We start from the raw sequence: 19,518 nt of genomic DNA, 5'->3' as shown, positions 1-19,518 counted from the left end.
AGAGTGTCCAGAAGTATGTGCCAGCTTCTACAGTTAATCAATAAATCACTTAGTCAGTAAGCCCTTTGCTTTTTTGAACCTTCAAATTCTAAAGCAATAAATAAACAGCTGTAAATCAAAGAAAGAAAGACAAATACTATTTGATTTCATTTATTTCTGGAATCTAAAAAAATGAAACACATGTAACAAAATAGAAATAGACTCATACAAACTGATGGATACCATAGGGGTGGAAGGGGGAGGAAAGGTCAAATAAGTGAAGAAAACAAAGAGGTACAAACTTCCAAATTATAAAATAAATAAATAAAAGGGATGAAAAGTATAGCATGGGGAATATAGTCAATAATATTATAATAACTTTGGTGAAAGATGGTAACTACACTTACTGTAGCATTTTATAATATATGTAATTGCTGAATCACTATATTATATACCAGAAACCAATACAATATTGTATATTGACTATACATCAATAAAAAAATATTTAAATAAAGCAATAAACAGACTTAAAAGAATGTATAGTAGATTAAAAATATAACAGACCTAGAAATAGATCTGATTTTTTATGAGAAATGTAAGAAGGAAGAAAGGATAATTGAAGTTGGATTTTGGATGAAAAAATAATTCATAATATAAAGTGAGTTAATCATGTAACTTACATTGATGATAAATACTATAGTGTTTTAAATCACCTATTTCATAGTCATGAAAGATACCAAAAAAGATTATCATAAGCATATTTAATTTTAAGAAAATCTAAAAAGTGAAAATTCATGCCTAAAATCAGATTATTAATGATGAGTATGCTCTTATTAATGAATATAATAAGAAATATACTGTTCAACATCTAAAAATTGAGCAGGGATAACCAGGAATAGCAGTCTAATAATTTCAATTAGTGCATTTTTCAGTGGCAAATCAGTTCTGCAAAATTTAGTCCACCTGTTTTTGTTTCCCACCACTATTTTGCATGACCTGGAGGTTTCTTTATGTAAATTAGTGAATAGGCAGAATTGCAGGATATTTAAACAAATTCAGTTATATTACTTTAGAGAAATGCAGTAGTAGTAATCCTATATTCTTCTAACAATGCATTCTTGATTTAATGAATAAAGAATATTCATTTATAATCAGCATTTGATTATTTTATGCTAGCTGTTGTAATACTTGAAAATAGTTCTCTTAAGTTGATTAAACATCTCCCTCTGAAATTTTGCTTATATTATCCCTTTGTTTAGCAAGCTATAATACATACCTAAAGACTTTTCAGCCCTGTTTTATTTACACAATGATCAAACTGGCAGATCCTAATTTAGTAAGGTTTTGTTATGTACATTGTGGGCCTGTGATGACTTTTTATTGGTATTTCAGTTTATTAATTCAGATATGCAGACTTTATACAAGATATTTGATTATCTAAAGAAATAAAGTCCCATAGGAAGATTGTCTTTATCAGATTTATTCATGAATATTTTATGAAAGAAAATGATCATAGTTTATAGTTTTTGAAAGGAATTAAGATAGTAGCACTATTTATAGAACTATGGAATTTATTTTTTTGTATATTAGGAAAGAATAATTTCACATATAGGTGAAAATATTTTAGAAATCATGGTGCTCTTTTGCTCAGAGTATACACCTTCTTGATTCAGTTGATCAAATCAGTTTTTCTTTCATGTCACCAGTGTCCTGAGTACTAGACAGACATACAGGTAGAACCATTAGTGTAGCCCAGGTCTGTAATAGAGTCATAAGCTGCTATAAAATAAGAACTTTATTTTAAATGAATTCCTTTTCTTTATTATCTTATCAATGTTATTTTTCTTAATGTGGGTAAATATGATAAGTCTATATGGCATCTCCCTATTTTAATTTACATATCAGTTATTAATAAGGTCAAACATGTACATGTATTTATTGGCTCTTTTTTTTTTCTTTTTGAGAGGGATGTTCTTGTACCCACTTTTTAAAAAATTTGGGATGTTTGTCTTGCTCTTCTGTGTATGTTAATAATTTTAACTCGGGAATTGTCTTCTTATCTTTGTCTTAATGTTGCTTTTTCTCTATATCTGTCATTTACCTTATGATTTTTAAATATCTCTACCATGTTAAGCATTTAATGATCTCAAGATTTATAAATTTCAAAAAAGATGGTGTTGGAGTTGATATTTAAATGTAATTTTTCTTTCCTACTTCTTATAGAAAGCCTAGAAATTTTGAATTTTGTGATATTGTGATTTAGAAATATTACCAGGATTGTTTTAATTTTAAGAAAGACTGCTCAGTATAAATTTGCATTTTATTTGTTGTTTTCTTTTTTACCTTCCACCCCCACCATGCCCCAACCCTTAGGTATGAAGCTCTGTTTCCATTAGCATTGTCATGTTTGATGTTTGTCTGGATACACATGGAACAAGAAACCCTACTACAATCTGGTGTTTCCTGTAAACAGAAGGTAGCTTTTTGTGTTTGAGAATATTAAAATATTCTGTATCCAGTGAGGACATTGCAATGTTATTTCATCAAAATGCTTTTCTGCCTAAAATTTTACACTATTTAAGGCATTAATATAAGCAATTAGGAAAAGTTTCAGTTATAACAGAAGAGCATGATTTTGTTTTATAGGCATTATATAAATTGGGCTTTTCTTAGAGATTATTTGAGAATCACTGATGCAACAAACGTCAATATAGATGAAGGAATGGAGGGGAAAGAATGTTCTTTATTTTATTTTCCTCTGTTTTCACATCTGACTTTTCTTTTTCTTAAGTTTATTTTAGTTGGAAGACTATTTACATGGTCACAAGTCAGTTTATGAATTTGATCATACGGTGACATTTGTGTTCCCAGTATTGTTTCTCTAGTCATCCTAATCCAAAATGTTTGCTCTGTCACCTTAGTGATTGTAGCCCCAGTCCAAATCTTAGGCTGTTTATTTAACACAGTATACTTATTGGCTAAAAGCCAACCAAATTGTAAGGACACCTTTATAATGTTTAGCTAGAGAGTTGAATTGATGTCTCTTACCTTGATTTTAGAACTGAGGGCATTTATAAGAAATTGATAATAGAATATTTACAGTTCTACTGAAGTCAGATAAAATTAGTATTGCAGAAAAACACTTCCATAGTTGATCCATTGATTCATCTATAATTGGTTCCAGTGGAGTTTACAGAAAGTAATTGATAGTTAGGATAAGTCACTTAATAAAGAAAAAAACTTTATTGAAGTATATTGAATAATTGCTGGTTTTTAACTTAAAAATCCTAGAATATTAAAATAATACATGAAAAGCAGTTTTGATCAGATTTGAGTAAATGGTCAAACTGTCCTTAATAGTAAACATCAAATATTTTAATATGAAATAAATACTCAATTTTAAAATGAAGGTCTCTGTGTCAATTTTAATTGTATTTTTTAACTGAAAGCGGATCGATGTATTTCCAGAAAAGAGTATTAGAGCATTCTAAGAACTCTTTGGGGAATTACTTAGGGAGTGGAGATGGAGAAAGTCTTTCTTTAAACTTACCCATGGGTTTTTCCTTTCTGGGGAGGGAAGATTAAGTAACAGTGACTTTCTCTTTTACCAGAGATAGGAATATTTTGCTTTTTTATTAAAAGAAAATAATTTCTCTGCAAATAGAATTAGCAGAAGAACAAAGAAACCAAGAGGTGTTTCATTGTATTATGCTCTTTAATATCATGCCGTACTTGTGTTTGAGAAGATCAGGGTTCTGAGAAATCAGGCCTTAGAGAAGGGATTTAAAAGCTTATATAGGATAAGAAAAAACCCACTTCTCACTTTTATCACACATAACAGCAGTACTGCAGTTCTGTTCAGGATATTATTAACAACATGTTTTTTATTTACCTTTTGACGTATTTTATTAGGGTGCAATTAAGCTATAGGAAAAGATTTATAGTTGATATTTTTTTGTCAGTACAGGCCATTTTTCTAGCTGTTGTAACTTAATTGTAAGTTTGCTTTTGAGGGTAGAAGTAAGAAAATTATTATTGTGTGTTTGTAATGTTTATTATTATCACACAGGTTACCAGTATCCAGTTCGCTTGTCATACTGATATAACCCAGTTTCGACAGCTCGATCTGGATGACATCCGTAGGGCCTTTTTCCTTGTATCCTTTGTTTGGACTTTTGTTTTAAGGCACCACAACCCCCCATTTAGTGGAGTAAGATGTGGATGGTGTGCTGGCCTATCACTGAATAGTGTATTACTTTGGAGGTCATTTAACCACCCTCTCAACCAGAATTTTCTCATAAAGTTCACATCTAAAAAAATTTTTGTACTACAGAAAAGCATAAAAAATAACAGACAAATGCACATGTGTATATTCCTACCATCCAGATCAATAATTACTGTTTTGTCACAGATGTCACACATTCAAAAGAATTTAAAACATTACAACTAAAGCCAAAGTCATCTTTGAACTTCCAATTCCAATCTAATTTCCCTCATGCTGAAGAAACTGCTCTTATGGGTTTGGTTTGTATCTTCTTATATGTATTTTATACTATACTGTGGTATATAGCATCTATCTCACGGGTTTTTGGATCACATCAGAAGCAGTGTTGTGAGAAAGTTGTTAGTATAAGAAGTTTGAAGGACAATATAACAGAATAAAGTCTCACTTTGGGAAGGTCAGCTAACTGGCTTCAAGAAATTCATAAGAAGATATTTCCTTTGAACTTTCATGGTGCAGGATCTGGACCTTATAGGTCCAGAAAATAAATGTTCTCACTTTCTCCTCCATCTCTTGCTTTTGCTCCCATTTTGGTTTCTCTTTCTCTCTGCAGGCTCCTTCCCTTCAGCTTGTACTAATAAAACACTTCTTTCCTTGAACCCTGCATCCCCCTAAATTATAATTGCATCTTATCCTTTCTATATACCACCAAGCTCCCAGAAAGAAAAATCTGTAGTCACTGCTACCATTTCTTCCCCCCTTATAACTATATCCTCAAGCCTAGAATGGTGCCTGGCACATAGGATGGCACATAGTAGCTCTACGAATATTTGTCAAATATCTCTGCTGAAGCTGTCCTCTCAGTGGTCTGCAGGGGCTTCCTCACTGCACAGTCTAATGTCTTCAGTATTGCTTGACTACTCTGTACACATTCAACCCTATTAATTTCTCTTTCTTGACACTTCACTTCCAGGACATGATCCAGGTTATCATCTTAGCTTTTATATCATTTCTGTTCTCCTTCACTAAAACTGCTCTTCCTTTTATCCTCAACCATGTTTTTCTCTGAGCTCTATCATTGATTTTCTCTTACCGTGCCTGGATGACATCCTCTTCTATAGCTTTGACCAACACCTCTGCAAACAACTCCAGGGTCTACTTTTCCAGCTTTGACTTCCCTCCTGACACCAAGAGCTGTGCATCCCACATCCTTCTGGGTACCACCAAATACGTGTCCAAGCTGACTAACAACTGCCCACCCCTCTCCAAAGACAAGACTCATCTCATTTAATGATAATGGCATACTTCAGCCACCCAGGCATCAAACTTGTCTTATGTAGATGCTCTTTTTCCAGTTCTAAAGTCCCACTGTCTCCCCGTGACTTAACCTTGTCCTACCATGGACTACTGAAATAGCTTTCTAGTTGGATCTCCTGCCTTTAATTATTTGTCGCCCTGATCTGACTATCTCACTGTCCCTGTTATTTCTTGTTTATATCACTTGCCTGAAATGTTTGCTAGCTGTTCATTATCTCCACAGTAAAGTTCAAGGCTTTTTATTAATATGCCACCAATCTTTATTTCTAGCATCATCTTTCACTGTATCCTTCAGTAAACCCTAAGTTTCTATCATGTATTTACTGTTTCTTGAGTATGTCATTTATTTTCCCCTTTTACCTTAAAATGCCTCTTATATATTCCTGCATATCATCATAATTTTAGTCACCATTGAGCACTTTGAGATTGTTTTATTGATATTTGTATACTTAGTGCCGAACTCTGCCTTGGACACATACAAGACAGTAAATGTTGGTAGGTTAGTTGACTGGTTGAGTGAATGGATCCATGAAACATTTAAGACTCAGATCACCATTCAAAAACCACTTTTTCACTGAAAGTTTTCAGATTTCATGCTTTCTCATCATTGTTTCTATGCCACTTCTGTGTATGTATCTATAATAATAAAATAGTAGCATTTATTAAGCCCTTTCAGGGGGCCAGTTACTATTTTAAGTACTTTAGCAGTAGATTCTTAGACACCAATAGGATTTAATATGTACTCTTTATTACCGCACCAGTACAAATGAAGTTTAAGAGATGTCAAAAGATGTTTAATGTTTTCTCCTGTCTCATACTCTAGTGAATATTGTAAAACATGATATCTTATTTCTGGGCCTTCCGAAGAACCTGGCATGTTTCACATGTAGTGGGCACACAGCAAGTACATGTGAACTGAAACAGTATTTCAGCTGCAAATGTCTATCACATTAGGTCCCCATTATCCTTTTGAAAAAATCATTAGCAGCCAACTACAGTACAAATACAAGGCCAGCTGCAAATTCAGCAATCCAACTTGCTTATGTTAGAGCAGAGGATATTCATAACCTTCCCAAAGATACTAGTGACATTGAGATGACCTCCCAGGGAGCACTGTTCTTACTACATGGCTGCTTCAGTCTAGTTCTTTCAGAATACATACACAAGGAGATATGATGGAATGTTCATTTGCAACAACTTATAATCAACTGTACCAGTGAAAAAGCAAATTACATGGTAGAATAGGCATATCTTTTCTAAATGAGAAAAATTTGTACAAATTCTGACTTGTTTGGCTATTCCTTAACTTCTACTTAGGTTTTTTTCTTAGTGACAGCATTTTTTGGAACTGGGAATATAGCTTCTTTAAACAGGTAATTTTAAATGAAAACAGCATATATATAACCACAAAATAATACAAATTGGAATTTTGTTCTGTACCTTGCTTTTTATGCTAAAAGATGTTTTTTGGAGATTGGTTTGTGTTAACATAGACCTACCTCGTTCGTTTTAGTGGCTTCAGAATATTCCTTGATCCAGTGTATGTTTGTCTATTAGTAACAGTCAATTTCAGAAAATTAAACATCCTTTTTAGCAGAGCATCCTTTTAAAATTACAATGTGAATTCTAAAATCCTTTTTCTTTATGTTGGTTCCTTAGCTTTGATCTGGCCTCTGTCTATTGCTTTCTGACTGTGTTTAGTCCTTATATCATGGGAGCCCTGATGATGTGGAAGGTTAGTTTTCTTACTTTATTAAGATATCAATTAATTAAGATTATGGACCCATTGGGACATTTAGATTTGTAACATGACATTAGGATTATAAAGTTGTGACAGAGTTAAATAGTGTGGAAAAAAGATACGTCTCAGACACTGCCAAACAGGAGATGGGACCATCTAAGGCTTTACTCCAAAATATAGTTAATCTTTTTTCTTTACTCTTAAGCCCATTTAACTTCTAAAGAATAGAGATTCTGTTAGTCCTGGGAAGTCCTATCAAAGGTGATGAAAGCCTATGGGGAAGTGCTGTGCCGATCAAAACTGCAGTGCTCCCCAAGATTCTAAGGCCCCCTGCACCTATTCTCTCCACCCATGAGTCTGCATACACATTGCAATCTTTTCTTACAATCTTTGTACTTAGGATTGATTCATTGATTCAGCAAATATGTCACTCAGTACTTACATTCAGTAACATGCAAGGTACTAGCTGGATGCTGAGGTACCAAGATAATGATAAATTCTTCAGCTTTCCGGGTGTTCAGACCTCCAATGGAATGTAATTCATATTCTTTCCCTTCTTCTCTAGGGTCATTTTGCTTATTCCTTCTACCACGCACCTGGTGCATTTTATGTAATTAGTATATATTTGTTTAAATAAACTAATTAATAATGTGCCTAAAATCTGATTGCCTTTTGTTCACATCACATAAGTCTCTTAATTGTAGTAGTAATCTTTTTGTGTTACTGCACTAATATAAACAAAATTTTAAGAAATACTTAAAAGATGCTATTGTTGTAGCTTGTTAATGCAGATTTTGAAAATAGATTCTTCACTGTTCTATATGTCATTGATGTCATTTTATTTTAGCATTTGCTCTTCACTTAATATAGATAAAATTTACTCAGGAAATTGAAATATTTCTATAAGCAGAAGTAGTATTTATTTCTAAAAGTTTTTCAAATGCTTTAGCTGCCCATGCATCATTTGTTGTTCTTTTAAACAGATTTTAATCCCCTTTGTTCTTGTGATGTGTGCTTTTGAAGCGGTTCAGTTAACTACCCAGTTATCATCAAAAAGGTAAGAAGAATGTTTAAGAAGCATTGGATTTGCCCATTTTTTGGAAATAAGAGTAAGCATTTGAGGATATTTGATGAGATTGCTATTAAGACACTCTGACATAGTTTATTATAAAAACAAGAAAAACGTGTTTCCCCTTTTTAGTTAGAGTTCAGATTTCATTAGAAAAAATTAGTTGATTAGAGCCCCTAGCAGAGAAATATGCTTTCTCAACTCAAAATGGATTTCTTATTATAAAAGAAATACAAATAGCCACAGGTTAGTTGGCACATTTATGGGCACTCATCCAGAATTGCTTTCTTCTACTTTGGTTGATTCTAAAGATCCATGTCAAAAATGTTCACTCTCTGCAGTCTGTAAACATTGTATACATATATCAAATCATCACATTGCGCAATTTAAATACCTTACAATTTTGTTTGCAAATTATGCCTTAATTTTTAAAAAGGCATTGAAGTGGGGAGAGGCTTAAAGATGGCAGTGTGAGAAGTGAGACAGAAACCTCCTCCCAAAACTACATGTAATACAAAAATTCAGCAAATACAACTAATGCTAAAAGAGTGACTAGAAAGAAGACTGCAACAGACTGCCTAGAGCTGGGGAAAAGAGAAGACCTCATGGAAAACGATAAAGTAGTAAATCTGTGATCCAGTGGGACACAAGCTAAGGATGCCCACTCTCTCCATTTTCATTCAACGTAGTACTGGAAATCCTAGCCATGGCAATCAGACAGCACAAAGAAATAAAAGGCATCTAGATTGATAAGGAATAAGTTAACCTATCACTCTTTGCAGATGATATGATATTGTACATAAAAAACCCTTAAAGAAACATATATGGTCAATTAATATTTGATAAAGGAGCCATGGACATACAATGGCAAAATGACAGTCTCTTCAACAGATGGTGCTGGCAAAACTGGACAGCTACATGTAAGTCATGAAACCATTAAACTCTTGGAAAAAAACATAGGCAAAAACCTCTTAGACATAAACATGAGTGACCCCTTCTTGAACATATCTCCCCGGGCAAGGAAAACAACAGCAAAAATGAGCAAGTGGGACTACATTAAGCAGAAAAGTTTCTGTACAGCGAAAGACACCATCAATAGAACAAAAAGGAACCCTACAGTATGGGAGAATATAGTTGAAAATGACAGATCCGATAAAGGCTTGACGTCCAGAATATATAAAGAGCTCACACGCCTCAACAAACAAAAAACAAATAACCCAATTAAAAAATGGGCAGAGGAACTAAACAGACAGTTCTCTAAAAAAGAAATACAGATGGCCAACAGACACATGAAAAGATGCTCCACATCACTAATTATCAGAGAAATGCAAATTAAAACTACAATGAGGTATCACCTCACACCAGTAAGGATAGCTGCCATCCAAAAGACAAACAACAACAAATGTTGGCGAGGCTGTGGAGAAAGGGGAACCCTCCTACACTGCTGGTGGGAATGTAAATTAGTTCAACCATTGTGGAAAGCAGTATGGAGGTTCATCAAAATGCTCAAAACAGACCTACCGTTTGACCCAGGAATTCCACTCCTAGGAATTTACCCTAAGAACACAGCAATCAAGTTTGAGAAAGACAGATGCACCCCTATGTTTATTGCAACACTATTTACAATAGCCAAGAATTGGAAGCAACCTAAATGTCCATCGGTAGATGAATGGATAAAGAAGACGTGGTACATATACACAATGGAATACTACTCAGCCATAAGAAGAGGAAAAATCCTACCATTTGCAACAACATGGATGGAGCTGGAGAGTATTATGCTCAGTGAAATAAGCCAAGCGGAGAAAGAGAAATACCAAATGATTTCACTCATCTGAGGAATATAAGAACAAAGGAAAAACTGAAGGAACAAAACAGCAGCGGAATTACAGAACCCAAAAATGAACTAACAGGTACCAAAGGGAACTGGGGAGGATGGGTGGGCAGGGGGGGATAAGTGGGGGGAAGAAGAAGGGGGGTATTAAGATTAGCATGCATAGTGGGGGGAGGGAGAAAGGGGAGGGAGGGCTGTACAACACAGAGAGGACAAGTAGTGATTCTACATTTTGCTATGCTTATGGACAGTGACCGTAATGTGGTTTTTAGGGGGGACCTGATATAGGGGAGAGCATAGTAAACATAGTATTCTTCATGTAAGTGTAGATTAAAGATTAAAAAAAAAATCAGTTCCTATGTGCTCGCCTCCAATGAGTTCTACACAGTGGTATAGAGGGCATGTCAAAGTGTGGGCAAAGGATCTGTTTGTTTCTATGCAGAAGATCAAGGCCTAGCTTGGCTACCCAGAAAATGAACTAAGATACGATATGAGGAGGAGCTTCCGGCATCAGCACTCTCTGGAGGACTCGTGCCGGGGGATGATCATCAAAAAGCCTCCACAGGGATCCAGGCGATGCTGCGGTTGTGGCTGCATCCACCTCACCGTTTCCTGGACTTGCCATTGGAAGGAGGAGGGAGATGTCTAGGCTGGCATGTGCATACAGTGAGACAACGAATTTGACCGGATCTGTACTGTTGGAACTCAATCAGGAGTTGGGAGGGGTGCAAGTTGTAGTGCTCCAAAATCTTACGATTATTATAGACTATCTACGGTTAAAAGAACATATGGGATGTGAACAGATCCTAGAAATGGGTTGCTTTAATTTGTCTGACTTCTCAGACTGTTCAAGTACAGTTGGACAATATCCATCATATCATAGACTAATTTTCACAAATGCTAAATGGTTTTCTTGGCTTCACTGGAGATGGCTGGTAATTATAGATTTGCTTTGTTTATGTCACCGTATTCCTATTATGTTAATATGTGTGCGCAAGTTAGTAGTTTAAAACTTATACATGCTTAAGGTACTCTACAAGAAGATATGTCAAAGAAATAATCAATCCTCCCATGTTTTCTTCCATATGCTACCTCTATAGCTTTTCTTCTTCCTTCCTAATTACAACCCTTAAATAGAATTTGTGCCTCATATCAAATTTACCGAGTATCATAATTCCTCCAGGTGGTAAAGATACCTCGAGACAAGTGCTGGGCATAGAAGCCACAGGGCATAAATCTGCAAAGAAGTAAAAAACTAACCTTTTCAAACAATATGGCTTCTCTCTCACTTACCAACTTTACATTTCCCTGTTTGGCCCCAGAAGATGACTGGTTAGCCAGAGACGGGTAAGATTCCTCAAGGGAGGAACAACCTAAGACAGGCACAGTCGCAGGGGGGCCATCAGGTGAGAAATTGGGGAACAACAGTGGTGAAGCTTAGAACCTCACCCCCCCCGCCCCCCCGTGTTGAGAGAAAGCTTCTGCATCCATGGATGTTTTATTGCCCTTGTCTAGCTCGGATTAGCACATAGTCTACAGGCACACACCTGATCATCTACAGTTACTCTCTTACAACACTAAACTATGTTTTCTACCTTTATCTTGCATCTACCTACCACTTCAGCAGTTTATTAAAAATAAAAATAATAATAATAATAAAGGGAGAAATGTGGGATCCACATATAAATCAAGTATAAAAATCAAACATTCATATTTGACCTGATTGTTTATAGTTCATAATGCGTTTCTGTGATGAATGCCCTTGTACTGTTCACCATGTAAGAACTTGTTCGTTATGCTTCAGAAGATTGGAGACTGAAGAGAACTAGGCTTGAGATGGGTTAATGACTGTGCATTGAGCATTGACCCCCCTATACAGAATTTTATTGTTGTTAACAACCATTTGATCAATAAATATGAGAGATGCCCTCTCAAAAAAAAAAAACCCTTAAAGAATCCACCCAAAAACTACTAGAACCGATAACTGAATTCAGCAAAGTTGCAGGATGCAAAATTAATACACAGAAATCTGTTGTATTCCTATATACTAATGATGAACTAGCAGAAAGAGATGTCAAGAAAACAATTCATTTACAATTTCATCAAAAAGAATAAAATATCTAGGAATAAACCTAACTAAGGAGGTGAAAGACCTATACCCTGAAAACTACAAGACACTCATGAGAGAAATTACAGAAATACCAATAAATGGCAAAACTGGACAGCTACATGTAAGAGAATAAAACTGGATTATTGTCTAACTCTATATAAAAAAGTAAACTTGATATGGATCAAAGACCTGAATGTAAGTCATGAAACCATAAAACTCTTAGAAGAAAACATGGGCAAAAATCTCTTGAATATAAACATGAGCAACTTTTTCCTGAATGCATCTCCTCGGGCAAGGGAAACAAAAGCAAAATTGAACAAATGGGACTACATCAAACTAAAAATTTTCTGTACAGCAAAGGATACCATCAGGAGAACAGAAAGGCATCCTACCATATTGGAGAATATATTTGTAAACGACATATCCGACAAGGGGTTAACATCAAAAATATATAAAAAACTCACATGCCTCAACACCCAAAAAGCAAATAACCTGATTAAAAAATCAGCAGAGGATATAAACAGACACTTCTCTAAAGAAGAAATTCAGATGGCCAACAGGCCATAAAAAGATACTCCACATCGCTAATTATCAAAGAAATGCAAATTAAAACCACAATGAGATATCACCTCACACCAGTTAGGAGGGCCAACATCGAAAAGACAAGGAATAACAAATGTGAAAAAGTGCAGAAAGGGAAACCCTCCTACACTGTTGGTGGGAATGTAAATTAGTTCAACCATTGTGGAAAGCAATATGGAGGTTCCTCAAAAAAACTAAAAATAGTTCCTGGACTTGCCATTGGAATGAAGAAGGAGATATCTAAGCTGGCCTGTGCATACAGTAAAACAACAAATTTGACTGGATCTATACTGTTGAAACTCAACCAAGAATTAGAAGAAGTGCAAGTTGCAGCGCTCCAAAATCGTGCAACTATAGACTATCTACTGTTAAAAGAACATATGGGATGTGAACAGTTCCCAGGAATGTGTTGTTTTAATTTGTCTGATTTTTCTCAAACTATTCAAATTCAGTTAGACAATATCCATCATATCATTGATAAGTTTTCACAAATGCCTAGGATGCCTAACTGGTTTTCTTGGTTTCACTGGATATGGCTGGTAATTGTAGGTCTGCTTTAGTTATGTAGCTGTATTCCTATTATGTCAATGTGTGTATGCAATTCAATTAGTAGTTTAAAACCTATACATGCTTATGTTACTCTACAAGAAGATATGTCAAAGAAATAATCAATCTTTCCATGTTTTCTTCCATCTGCTACTTCTATAGCTTTTCTTCTTCCTTCCTAATTACAACCCTTTAGTAGAATTCGTGCCTCATATCGAAATTACCGAGTATCATAATTCTTCCAAGTGGTAAAGATACCTCAAGACAAATGCTGGGCATAGAAGCCACAGGGCATAAATCTGCAAAGAAGTAAAAAGCTAACCTTTTCAAGCAATATTTCTTCTCTCTCACTTACCAACTTTACATTTCCCTGTATGGCCCCAGAAAATGACTGGTTAGCCAGAGATTGGTAAGATTCCTCAAGGGAGGAACAACCTAAGACAGGCACAGTTGCAGGAGGGCCATCAGGTGAGAAATTGGGGATCAACAGAGGTGAGGCTTAGAACCTCACCCCCAGTTTTGAGAGAAATCTTCTGCATCCGTGGATGTTTTGTTGCCCTTGTCCAGCTTGGATTAATACTTAGTCTATAGGCACAGACCTGATCATCTACATTTGTCCTCTTACAGCACTAAATTATGTTTTCTACCTTTATCTTGCATCTACCTACCACTTCAGCATTTTATTTAAAAAAAAAAAATAATAATAATAATAATAAAGGAGAAATGTGGGAATCACATATAAATCAAGTATAAAAATCAAATGAATAATCGTATTTGACCTGATTGTTTATAGTTCATGATGCGTGATCAAAACCGAAGTTTCTGTGATATGACTGCCCTTGCACTGTTCACCATGTAAGAACTTATTCACTATGTAAGAATTCGTTCACCATGTAAGAACCTGTTTGTTATGCTTCAGAAGATTGGAGACTGTTGAGAACTAGGCTTGGGGTTGATTAATGATTGTGCATTGAGTCCCCTATACAGAATTTTATTGTTGTTAACAACCATTTGATCAATAAATATGAGAGATGCCCTCTCAAAAAAAAAAAAACTAAAAATAGAAAAACTGTTTCACCCAGGAATTCCACTCCTAGGAATTTACCCAAAGAAAACAAGATCCCAGATTCAAAAAGACATATGTACCCCTGTCTTCATCACAGCACTATTTACAATAGCCAAGATATGGATATGGAATCAACCTAAGTGTCCATTAGTAGATGAATGGATAAAGTAGATGTGGTACATATACACAATGGAACAGGTAGGGAAAGACAAGTACCAAATTATTTCCCTCATTTGTGGAGTATAACAACAAAGCGAAACTGAAGGAACAAAACAGCAACAGACTCATAGAACCCAAGAATGGACTAGCGGTCACTAAAGGGGGGGGATAAAGGAGCCACCTTTATGGTAGGGAGGAAAGGAGAAGGGGATTGAGGGGCATTATGATTGGCACACGTGTGTGGGGGGTGTTCATCAGGAAGACCATGTAGCACAGACAAGACTAGTGACTCTGTGGCATCTTGCTATGCTGATGGACAGTGACTGTAATGGGGTGTATGGGGGAGACTCATTAATATGGGTGAATGTAGTAATCACAGTGCTGCTCATGTGAAACCTTCATATGTTTGGATATCAATGATACCATTAAAATGTTATTAGATACCATTAAAAAACCTTCATATGTTTGGATATCAATGATACCATTAAAAAATGCTAATAACCTCAAAAAGCTCAAAATAGAAATACCATTTGACTCAGGAATTCCACTTCTAGGAATTTACCCTAAGAATGCAGCAGCCCAGTTTGAAAAAGACAGATGCACCCCTATGTTTATCGCAGCACTATTTACAATAGCCAAGAAATGGAAGCAACCTCAATGTCCATCAGTAGATGAATGGATAAAGAAGATGTGGTACATATGTACAATGGAATATTATTCAGCCATCAGAGGAAAGCAAATCCTACAATTTGCAACAACATGGATGGAGCTAGAGGGTATTATGCTCAGTGAAATAAGCCAGGTGGAGAAAGACAAGTACCAAATGATTTCACTCATATGTGGAGTATAAGAACAAAGAAAAAACTGAAGGACCAAAACTGCAGTAGACTCACAGAACCCAAGAATGGACTAATGGTTACCAAAGGGAAAGGGACTGGGGAGGATGGGTGGGAAGGGAGGGGTAGGTGGGGGAAGAAAGGGGGCATTGCAATTAGCATGTATAATGGGGGGGCACGGTGAGGACTGTGCAACACACAGAAGACAAGTAGTGATTCTACAGCATCTTACTACGCTGATGGACAGTGACTGTAATGAGGTTTGTGGGGGGCTTGGTGATGGAGGGAGTCTAGTAAACATAATGTTCCTCATGTAATTGTAGATTAATGATACCAAAAAATATGTTATTAGAATATTATTCAAGCTGGTGAAGAGGCCTCCTAGAAAACAACAAAACATAAATGTTAAATTATAGCTAATAACTTGTCTATTATAGATATAACTGCCTACAAAAAGCAAGGAGTGTCATTCTGGGTTTTTTGGGAGGGTTATTTCTTAAATATGCATTAGTTAAATGTGTTGGCATAATTTCATTTTACATGGTTTGAAATTAACTGTTCCAAGTGTCAATTACATACATAGTTTCTCAGTTTTGCTATTTACAAATTTGACAAATGGAACAGGAAATACTCTTTTCAAGTTTCCAGGAATTTCTGGAGTAGACAGTCTTATGCAGTCAACATTCTGAAAGAGAATCTGTCAACTATTTGCTTTTTTTTAACCAGTAAAATTGCTTCATCAGCACAAGTCTGATCAGCTTCTTTGAAAAACACTTGAGATAAATATGAAGCTTCGAAGCAGTTCTGTTATTCTTCACTCACACTAGCATATTCAGTGATGAAAAAGATAACTAATATTAGTATAAATTTGCATGTTCTTCTGGATGAGTTTAAACTAGACCTGGGTTTATATATGCATATAAAACAGATTTTCTTCTACTGTTTAAAAATTGTAGAAATCTCATTTCTAGTTTAATTTCTTACATTTTTGCAGGATGCTTACATAAATTTAACTTTGAAAGCATTTATAACTTGTCCATATCACATAGAACTTACTTACTTAGATGGAATAATAAACTGATAAATGTCATGTACTTTCTTGCATCTCTGTTAGTGGATACAGTTTTTTAGGAGGGCTTTTAATTATGGTTTAAGTAAGAGCTGGAGACTTGTGAGATGGGAAGTAGAAGACTCATCAAGTGTGTGTGTGTGTGTGTGTGTGTGTGTGTATAGAAATTCTGTCTTGAAACTAATGAAAAACTGAACACAAAGATAGGAAACTGAGGAATGGTGACAAAGTTGAGGCTTTAGAAATGTTTTCTTTTTTGACCTCTAAACTTTTATAGGTCACTGACATTTCCCCATCAATGTCCCACTGACCCATCAGATTTAATATATCGCACACTGAACCCAGCAATTCCCTTTCTTCCTGTTGAGAACTAGTCCCTCATCCTGTGTATCTAATTCGTCGCACAAACCTGTCTGTTCATCCCTCATTGCCATTTCCATTTGCTAAAATCAGTGACACCATCTCTTTTCTATCTACATTTTCATTCTCATTATTTATATTACTAAACATTTCCTTACAACACAATTCTTAAAAAAGACCTGAAACTCTTTAAATGGAGGTAGAGTTTATACTAATGGCTTTCTTGTTAGATCCATAATGCCACAGATGAGTTCAATATAACAAACTAGTGGGATGTTTCTGCTTTTCTTTCAATGCATTCCTTAAATATATATTGAACAAAGGTGGAGTACAATAGTGGTGTTAGCATTATTTAATTTTTATGACTTTAAAATGAATTTTTCTAAATATCAATAATTTATACAGTTTCTCAATTTTTATAATGCTTCGTCTCAAAGACTTGTGTATTTTGAATAGAGGCCATTGAAAGGAAATATCTGTGCATGAAGATCACCTAATGGTTGATTCATTAGGAATGCTTTGGTTGTAAGTAATGAAAATTTAACTAACAGTATCTGAGAGAAATAGAGATTTATGTATCTCACGTAGTGCGGAGTCTAGAAGTAGGCAGTCCAGAGCTGGAGTGATGCCATCGGCAACCCTACCTTTCTGCTCTCCCATTCTTAGGGTATTGGCTTTCCCTCTTCTACCTCCATAAACCATGGAGATCCATGAGTCCTCCCATCCAGAATAGGAAGGTGGACTAAGAGGGGAACAAGGCAAAAAAGAGGTGTCAGCTGATTCTCTTTTTCCATCAGGGAAGCAGTGGCTTTCCCAAATGTCCCATCCAACAGATTTCAGATTATGTCTTAATAATCAGAACTCTAACTGGCACAAAGTCATTCTAAACTGGAAGGTGGCTATGGAAAAGGAAGTTGTGGACTAAAGTGGATGTGAGAAACAGCCAACCAGAAGTGTCTGTCACAGTTGAGGAAGATATTTTGAGGCCACTCTATTTCACAGTATGACCTGAGATGGACCTTGAAGACCTTTATCTTCTTCATAATGCAACAAGTCAGAGAGAGTATTAGAAGGCAGCTGAGAAAAAGAAGGAATGTTTTAGGATTACAGAAGTATTCAACAGCCAGATTGTCAACAATGTGATCCAGCAACTAGAAAGCTCATTTTCTCCTGCCCTGTCCTGATTGAAGTGAATAGGAGATGTTTTGCCACTGTCATTCTGAATATGCCATTTTGTTCTACTGGATGTTTTCCTCTTCAGGAATTATGCTCCCATATTTAGGAATCCAGAATCAGAATCACTTTTATTGGGAAATTGCAAGGGGAAACTCTACTAAGCCAACTTATTTTTTTAATTAATTTTATGTGAAGTGAAAGTAAACTACTTTCAGATATTTTTACTTTGATTTTTAGTTTATTGAAATTAATTGAGGTCAGCTTTTTTAAAACTTCAACAAAGAAATTTTGGTTCATTAATTTTTTATCTATCTTAGTGTCTATGAATTTCAGCTCATGGTACTGTTATTTTTTTCTTTTATGGGTTTTATCTCTACCAGGCCTAATTTACCAAGGTTAGATATTATCGACTTGGTTTTTGACAAGAAGATTTTCTTCTTCCATCATTATTTTGTCAGTTAATGGATTTTGTTCTGGGTGATTTTAGCTTTTTACAATATTATTCAGTGTTGTTTCTACCAAGCCTAATTTTTCCCGCGTCAAATATTTTTAGTGTTCTATGGAACCCAAAGGAAGAGGCTCCTAAGTCAGTCTTGTAACTGAAAGAAATGTCACATTTTTTTCCTCTTCACCTGTTTCACCCATCCTCCCCTAAACCCCACCAAAGTAAATGTCACAATGTGTAGTAGTAGACATTTTCAATTTTATTTTACACTGATTACTTGTACCATTCATTTGGCACACAGTGTTTTGAGTTTCTATTACATGTCCGCCACTGTTCTAGCTGCTGGTATTCATTGGTGAATAGAGCTTACCATCTACTTGGGGAGACAAGTAAGAAATAAAGTGCTTGCAATGACAATAAAATGTCAGGTGGTGGTAAATGTCAAGAAGAAAAACTGATTCGGGGAAACCTCTAATGAGGAGGAGATATTTAAGCAGAGACCTGAATAAACAAGGAGTGAACCATGAAACTATATAAATAAAGAGCATTGCAGATGGAGAGAGGGACATACAAAGGGTGTGAGGTTAAAAACATGCATAACATATTTGAAGAACAGCAAGTGGGCCAGCTGTAAATGGAGTGTACTAGCAGAAGAGTCATAGGAAATAAGGTTGGAGAGATAGGCAGAGGCCAGATCATATGGGGCCATTTAGGCCATAGTTAGGGCTTTAGAATTTTCCCTACTTGTAGCAAAAGCCATTGGAATATTTCAAAGGCCTCTTTGTTGTATGGACAGTAACCTTAGAAGGGCAAGAGAAAAGCAGGGAGATCAATTAAGAGACCATTGCTAATGGGTTGGAGGAGGTGATAAGAGATAATATTCATTATCATTTGGATAAAACCCCAGTAACATGTATTTATTTCTTGAATCAAAGGGTATTTATGGGACAAACTCATAGGATCTAGGTGCTCAGTACCTTCCGAACTCCTAGAGATAAAATTATATTATA

At 35.5% G+C, this 19,518-nt stretch overlaps 1 protein-coding gene across 14 annotated transcripts in view; it reads left to right on the top strand.

Moving 5' to 3' along the window:
* The window catches only part of PIGN (phosphatidylinositol glycan anchor biosynthesis class N), a 114,810-nt gene that overhangs the window by 74,619 nt on the left and 20,673 nt on the right, over positions 1–19,518 (top strand). For 13 of the 14 annotated variants that reach the window (XM_073213172.1, XM_073213168.1, XM_073213170.1 and 10 more), the window contains 5 exons: positions 2,353–2,455; positions 4,049–4,135; positions 6,836–6,891; positions 7,178–7,253; positions 8,243–8,316. In XM_073213172.1, coding sequence (XP_073069273.1) covers positions 2,353–2,455; positions 4,049–4,135; positions 6,836–6,891; positions 7,178–7,253; positions 8,243–8,316 — 396 coding nt within the window. Of the gene's footprint in view, positions 1–2,352; positions 2,456–4,048; positions 4,136–6,835; positions 6,892–7,177; positions 7,254–8,242; positions 8,317–14,190; positions 14,253–19,518 lie in introns of all 14 variants that reach the window. The other variant, XR_012121257.1, reaches the window with a different exon arrangement.

This window comes from Manis javanica, chromosome 9 (genome assembly GCF_040802235.1).
Source record: "Manis javanica isolate MJ-LG chromosome 9, MJ_LKY, whole genome shotgun sequence".
NCBI classification, from domain to species: Eukaryota; Metazoa; Chordata; class Mammalia; order Pholidota; family Manidae; genus Manis; species Manis javanica.
This window is presented reverse-complemented; position numbering and strand designations above follow the sequence as displayed.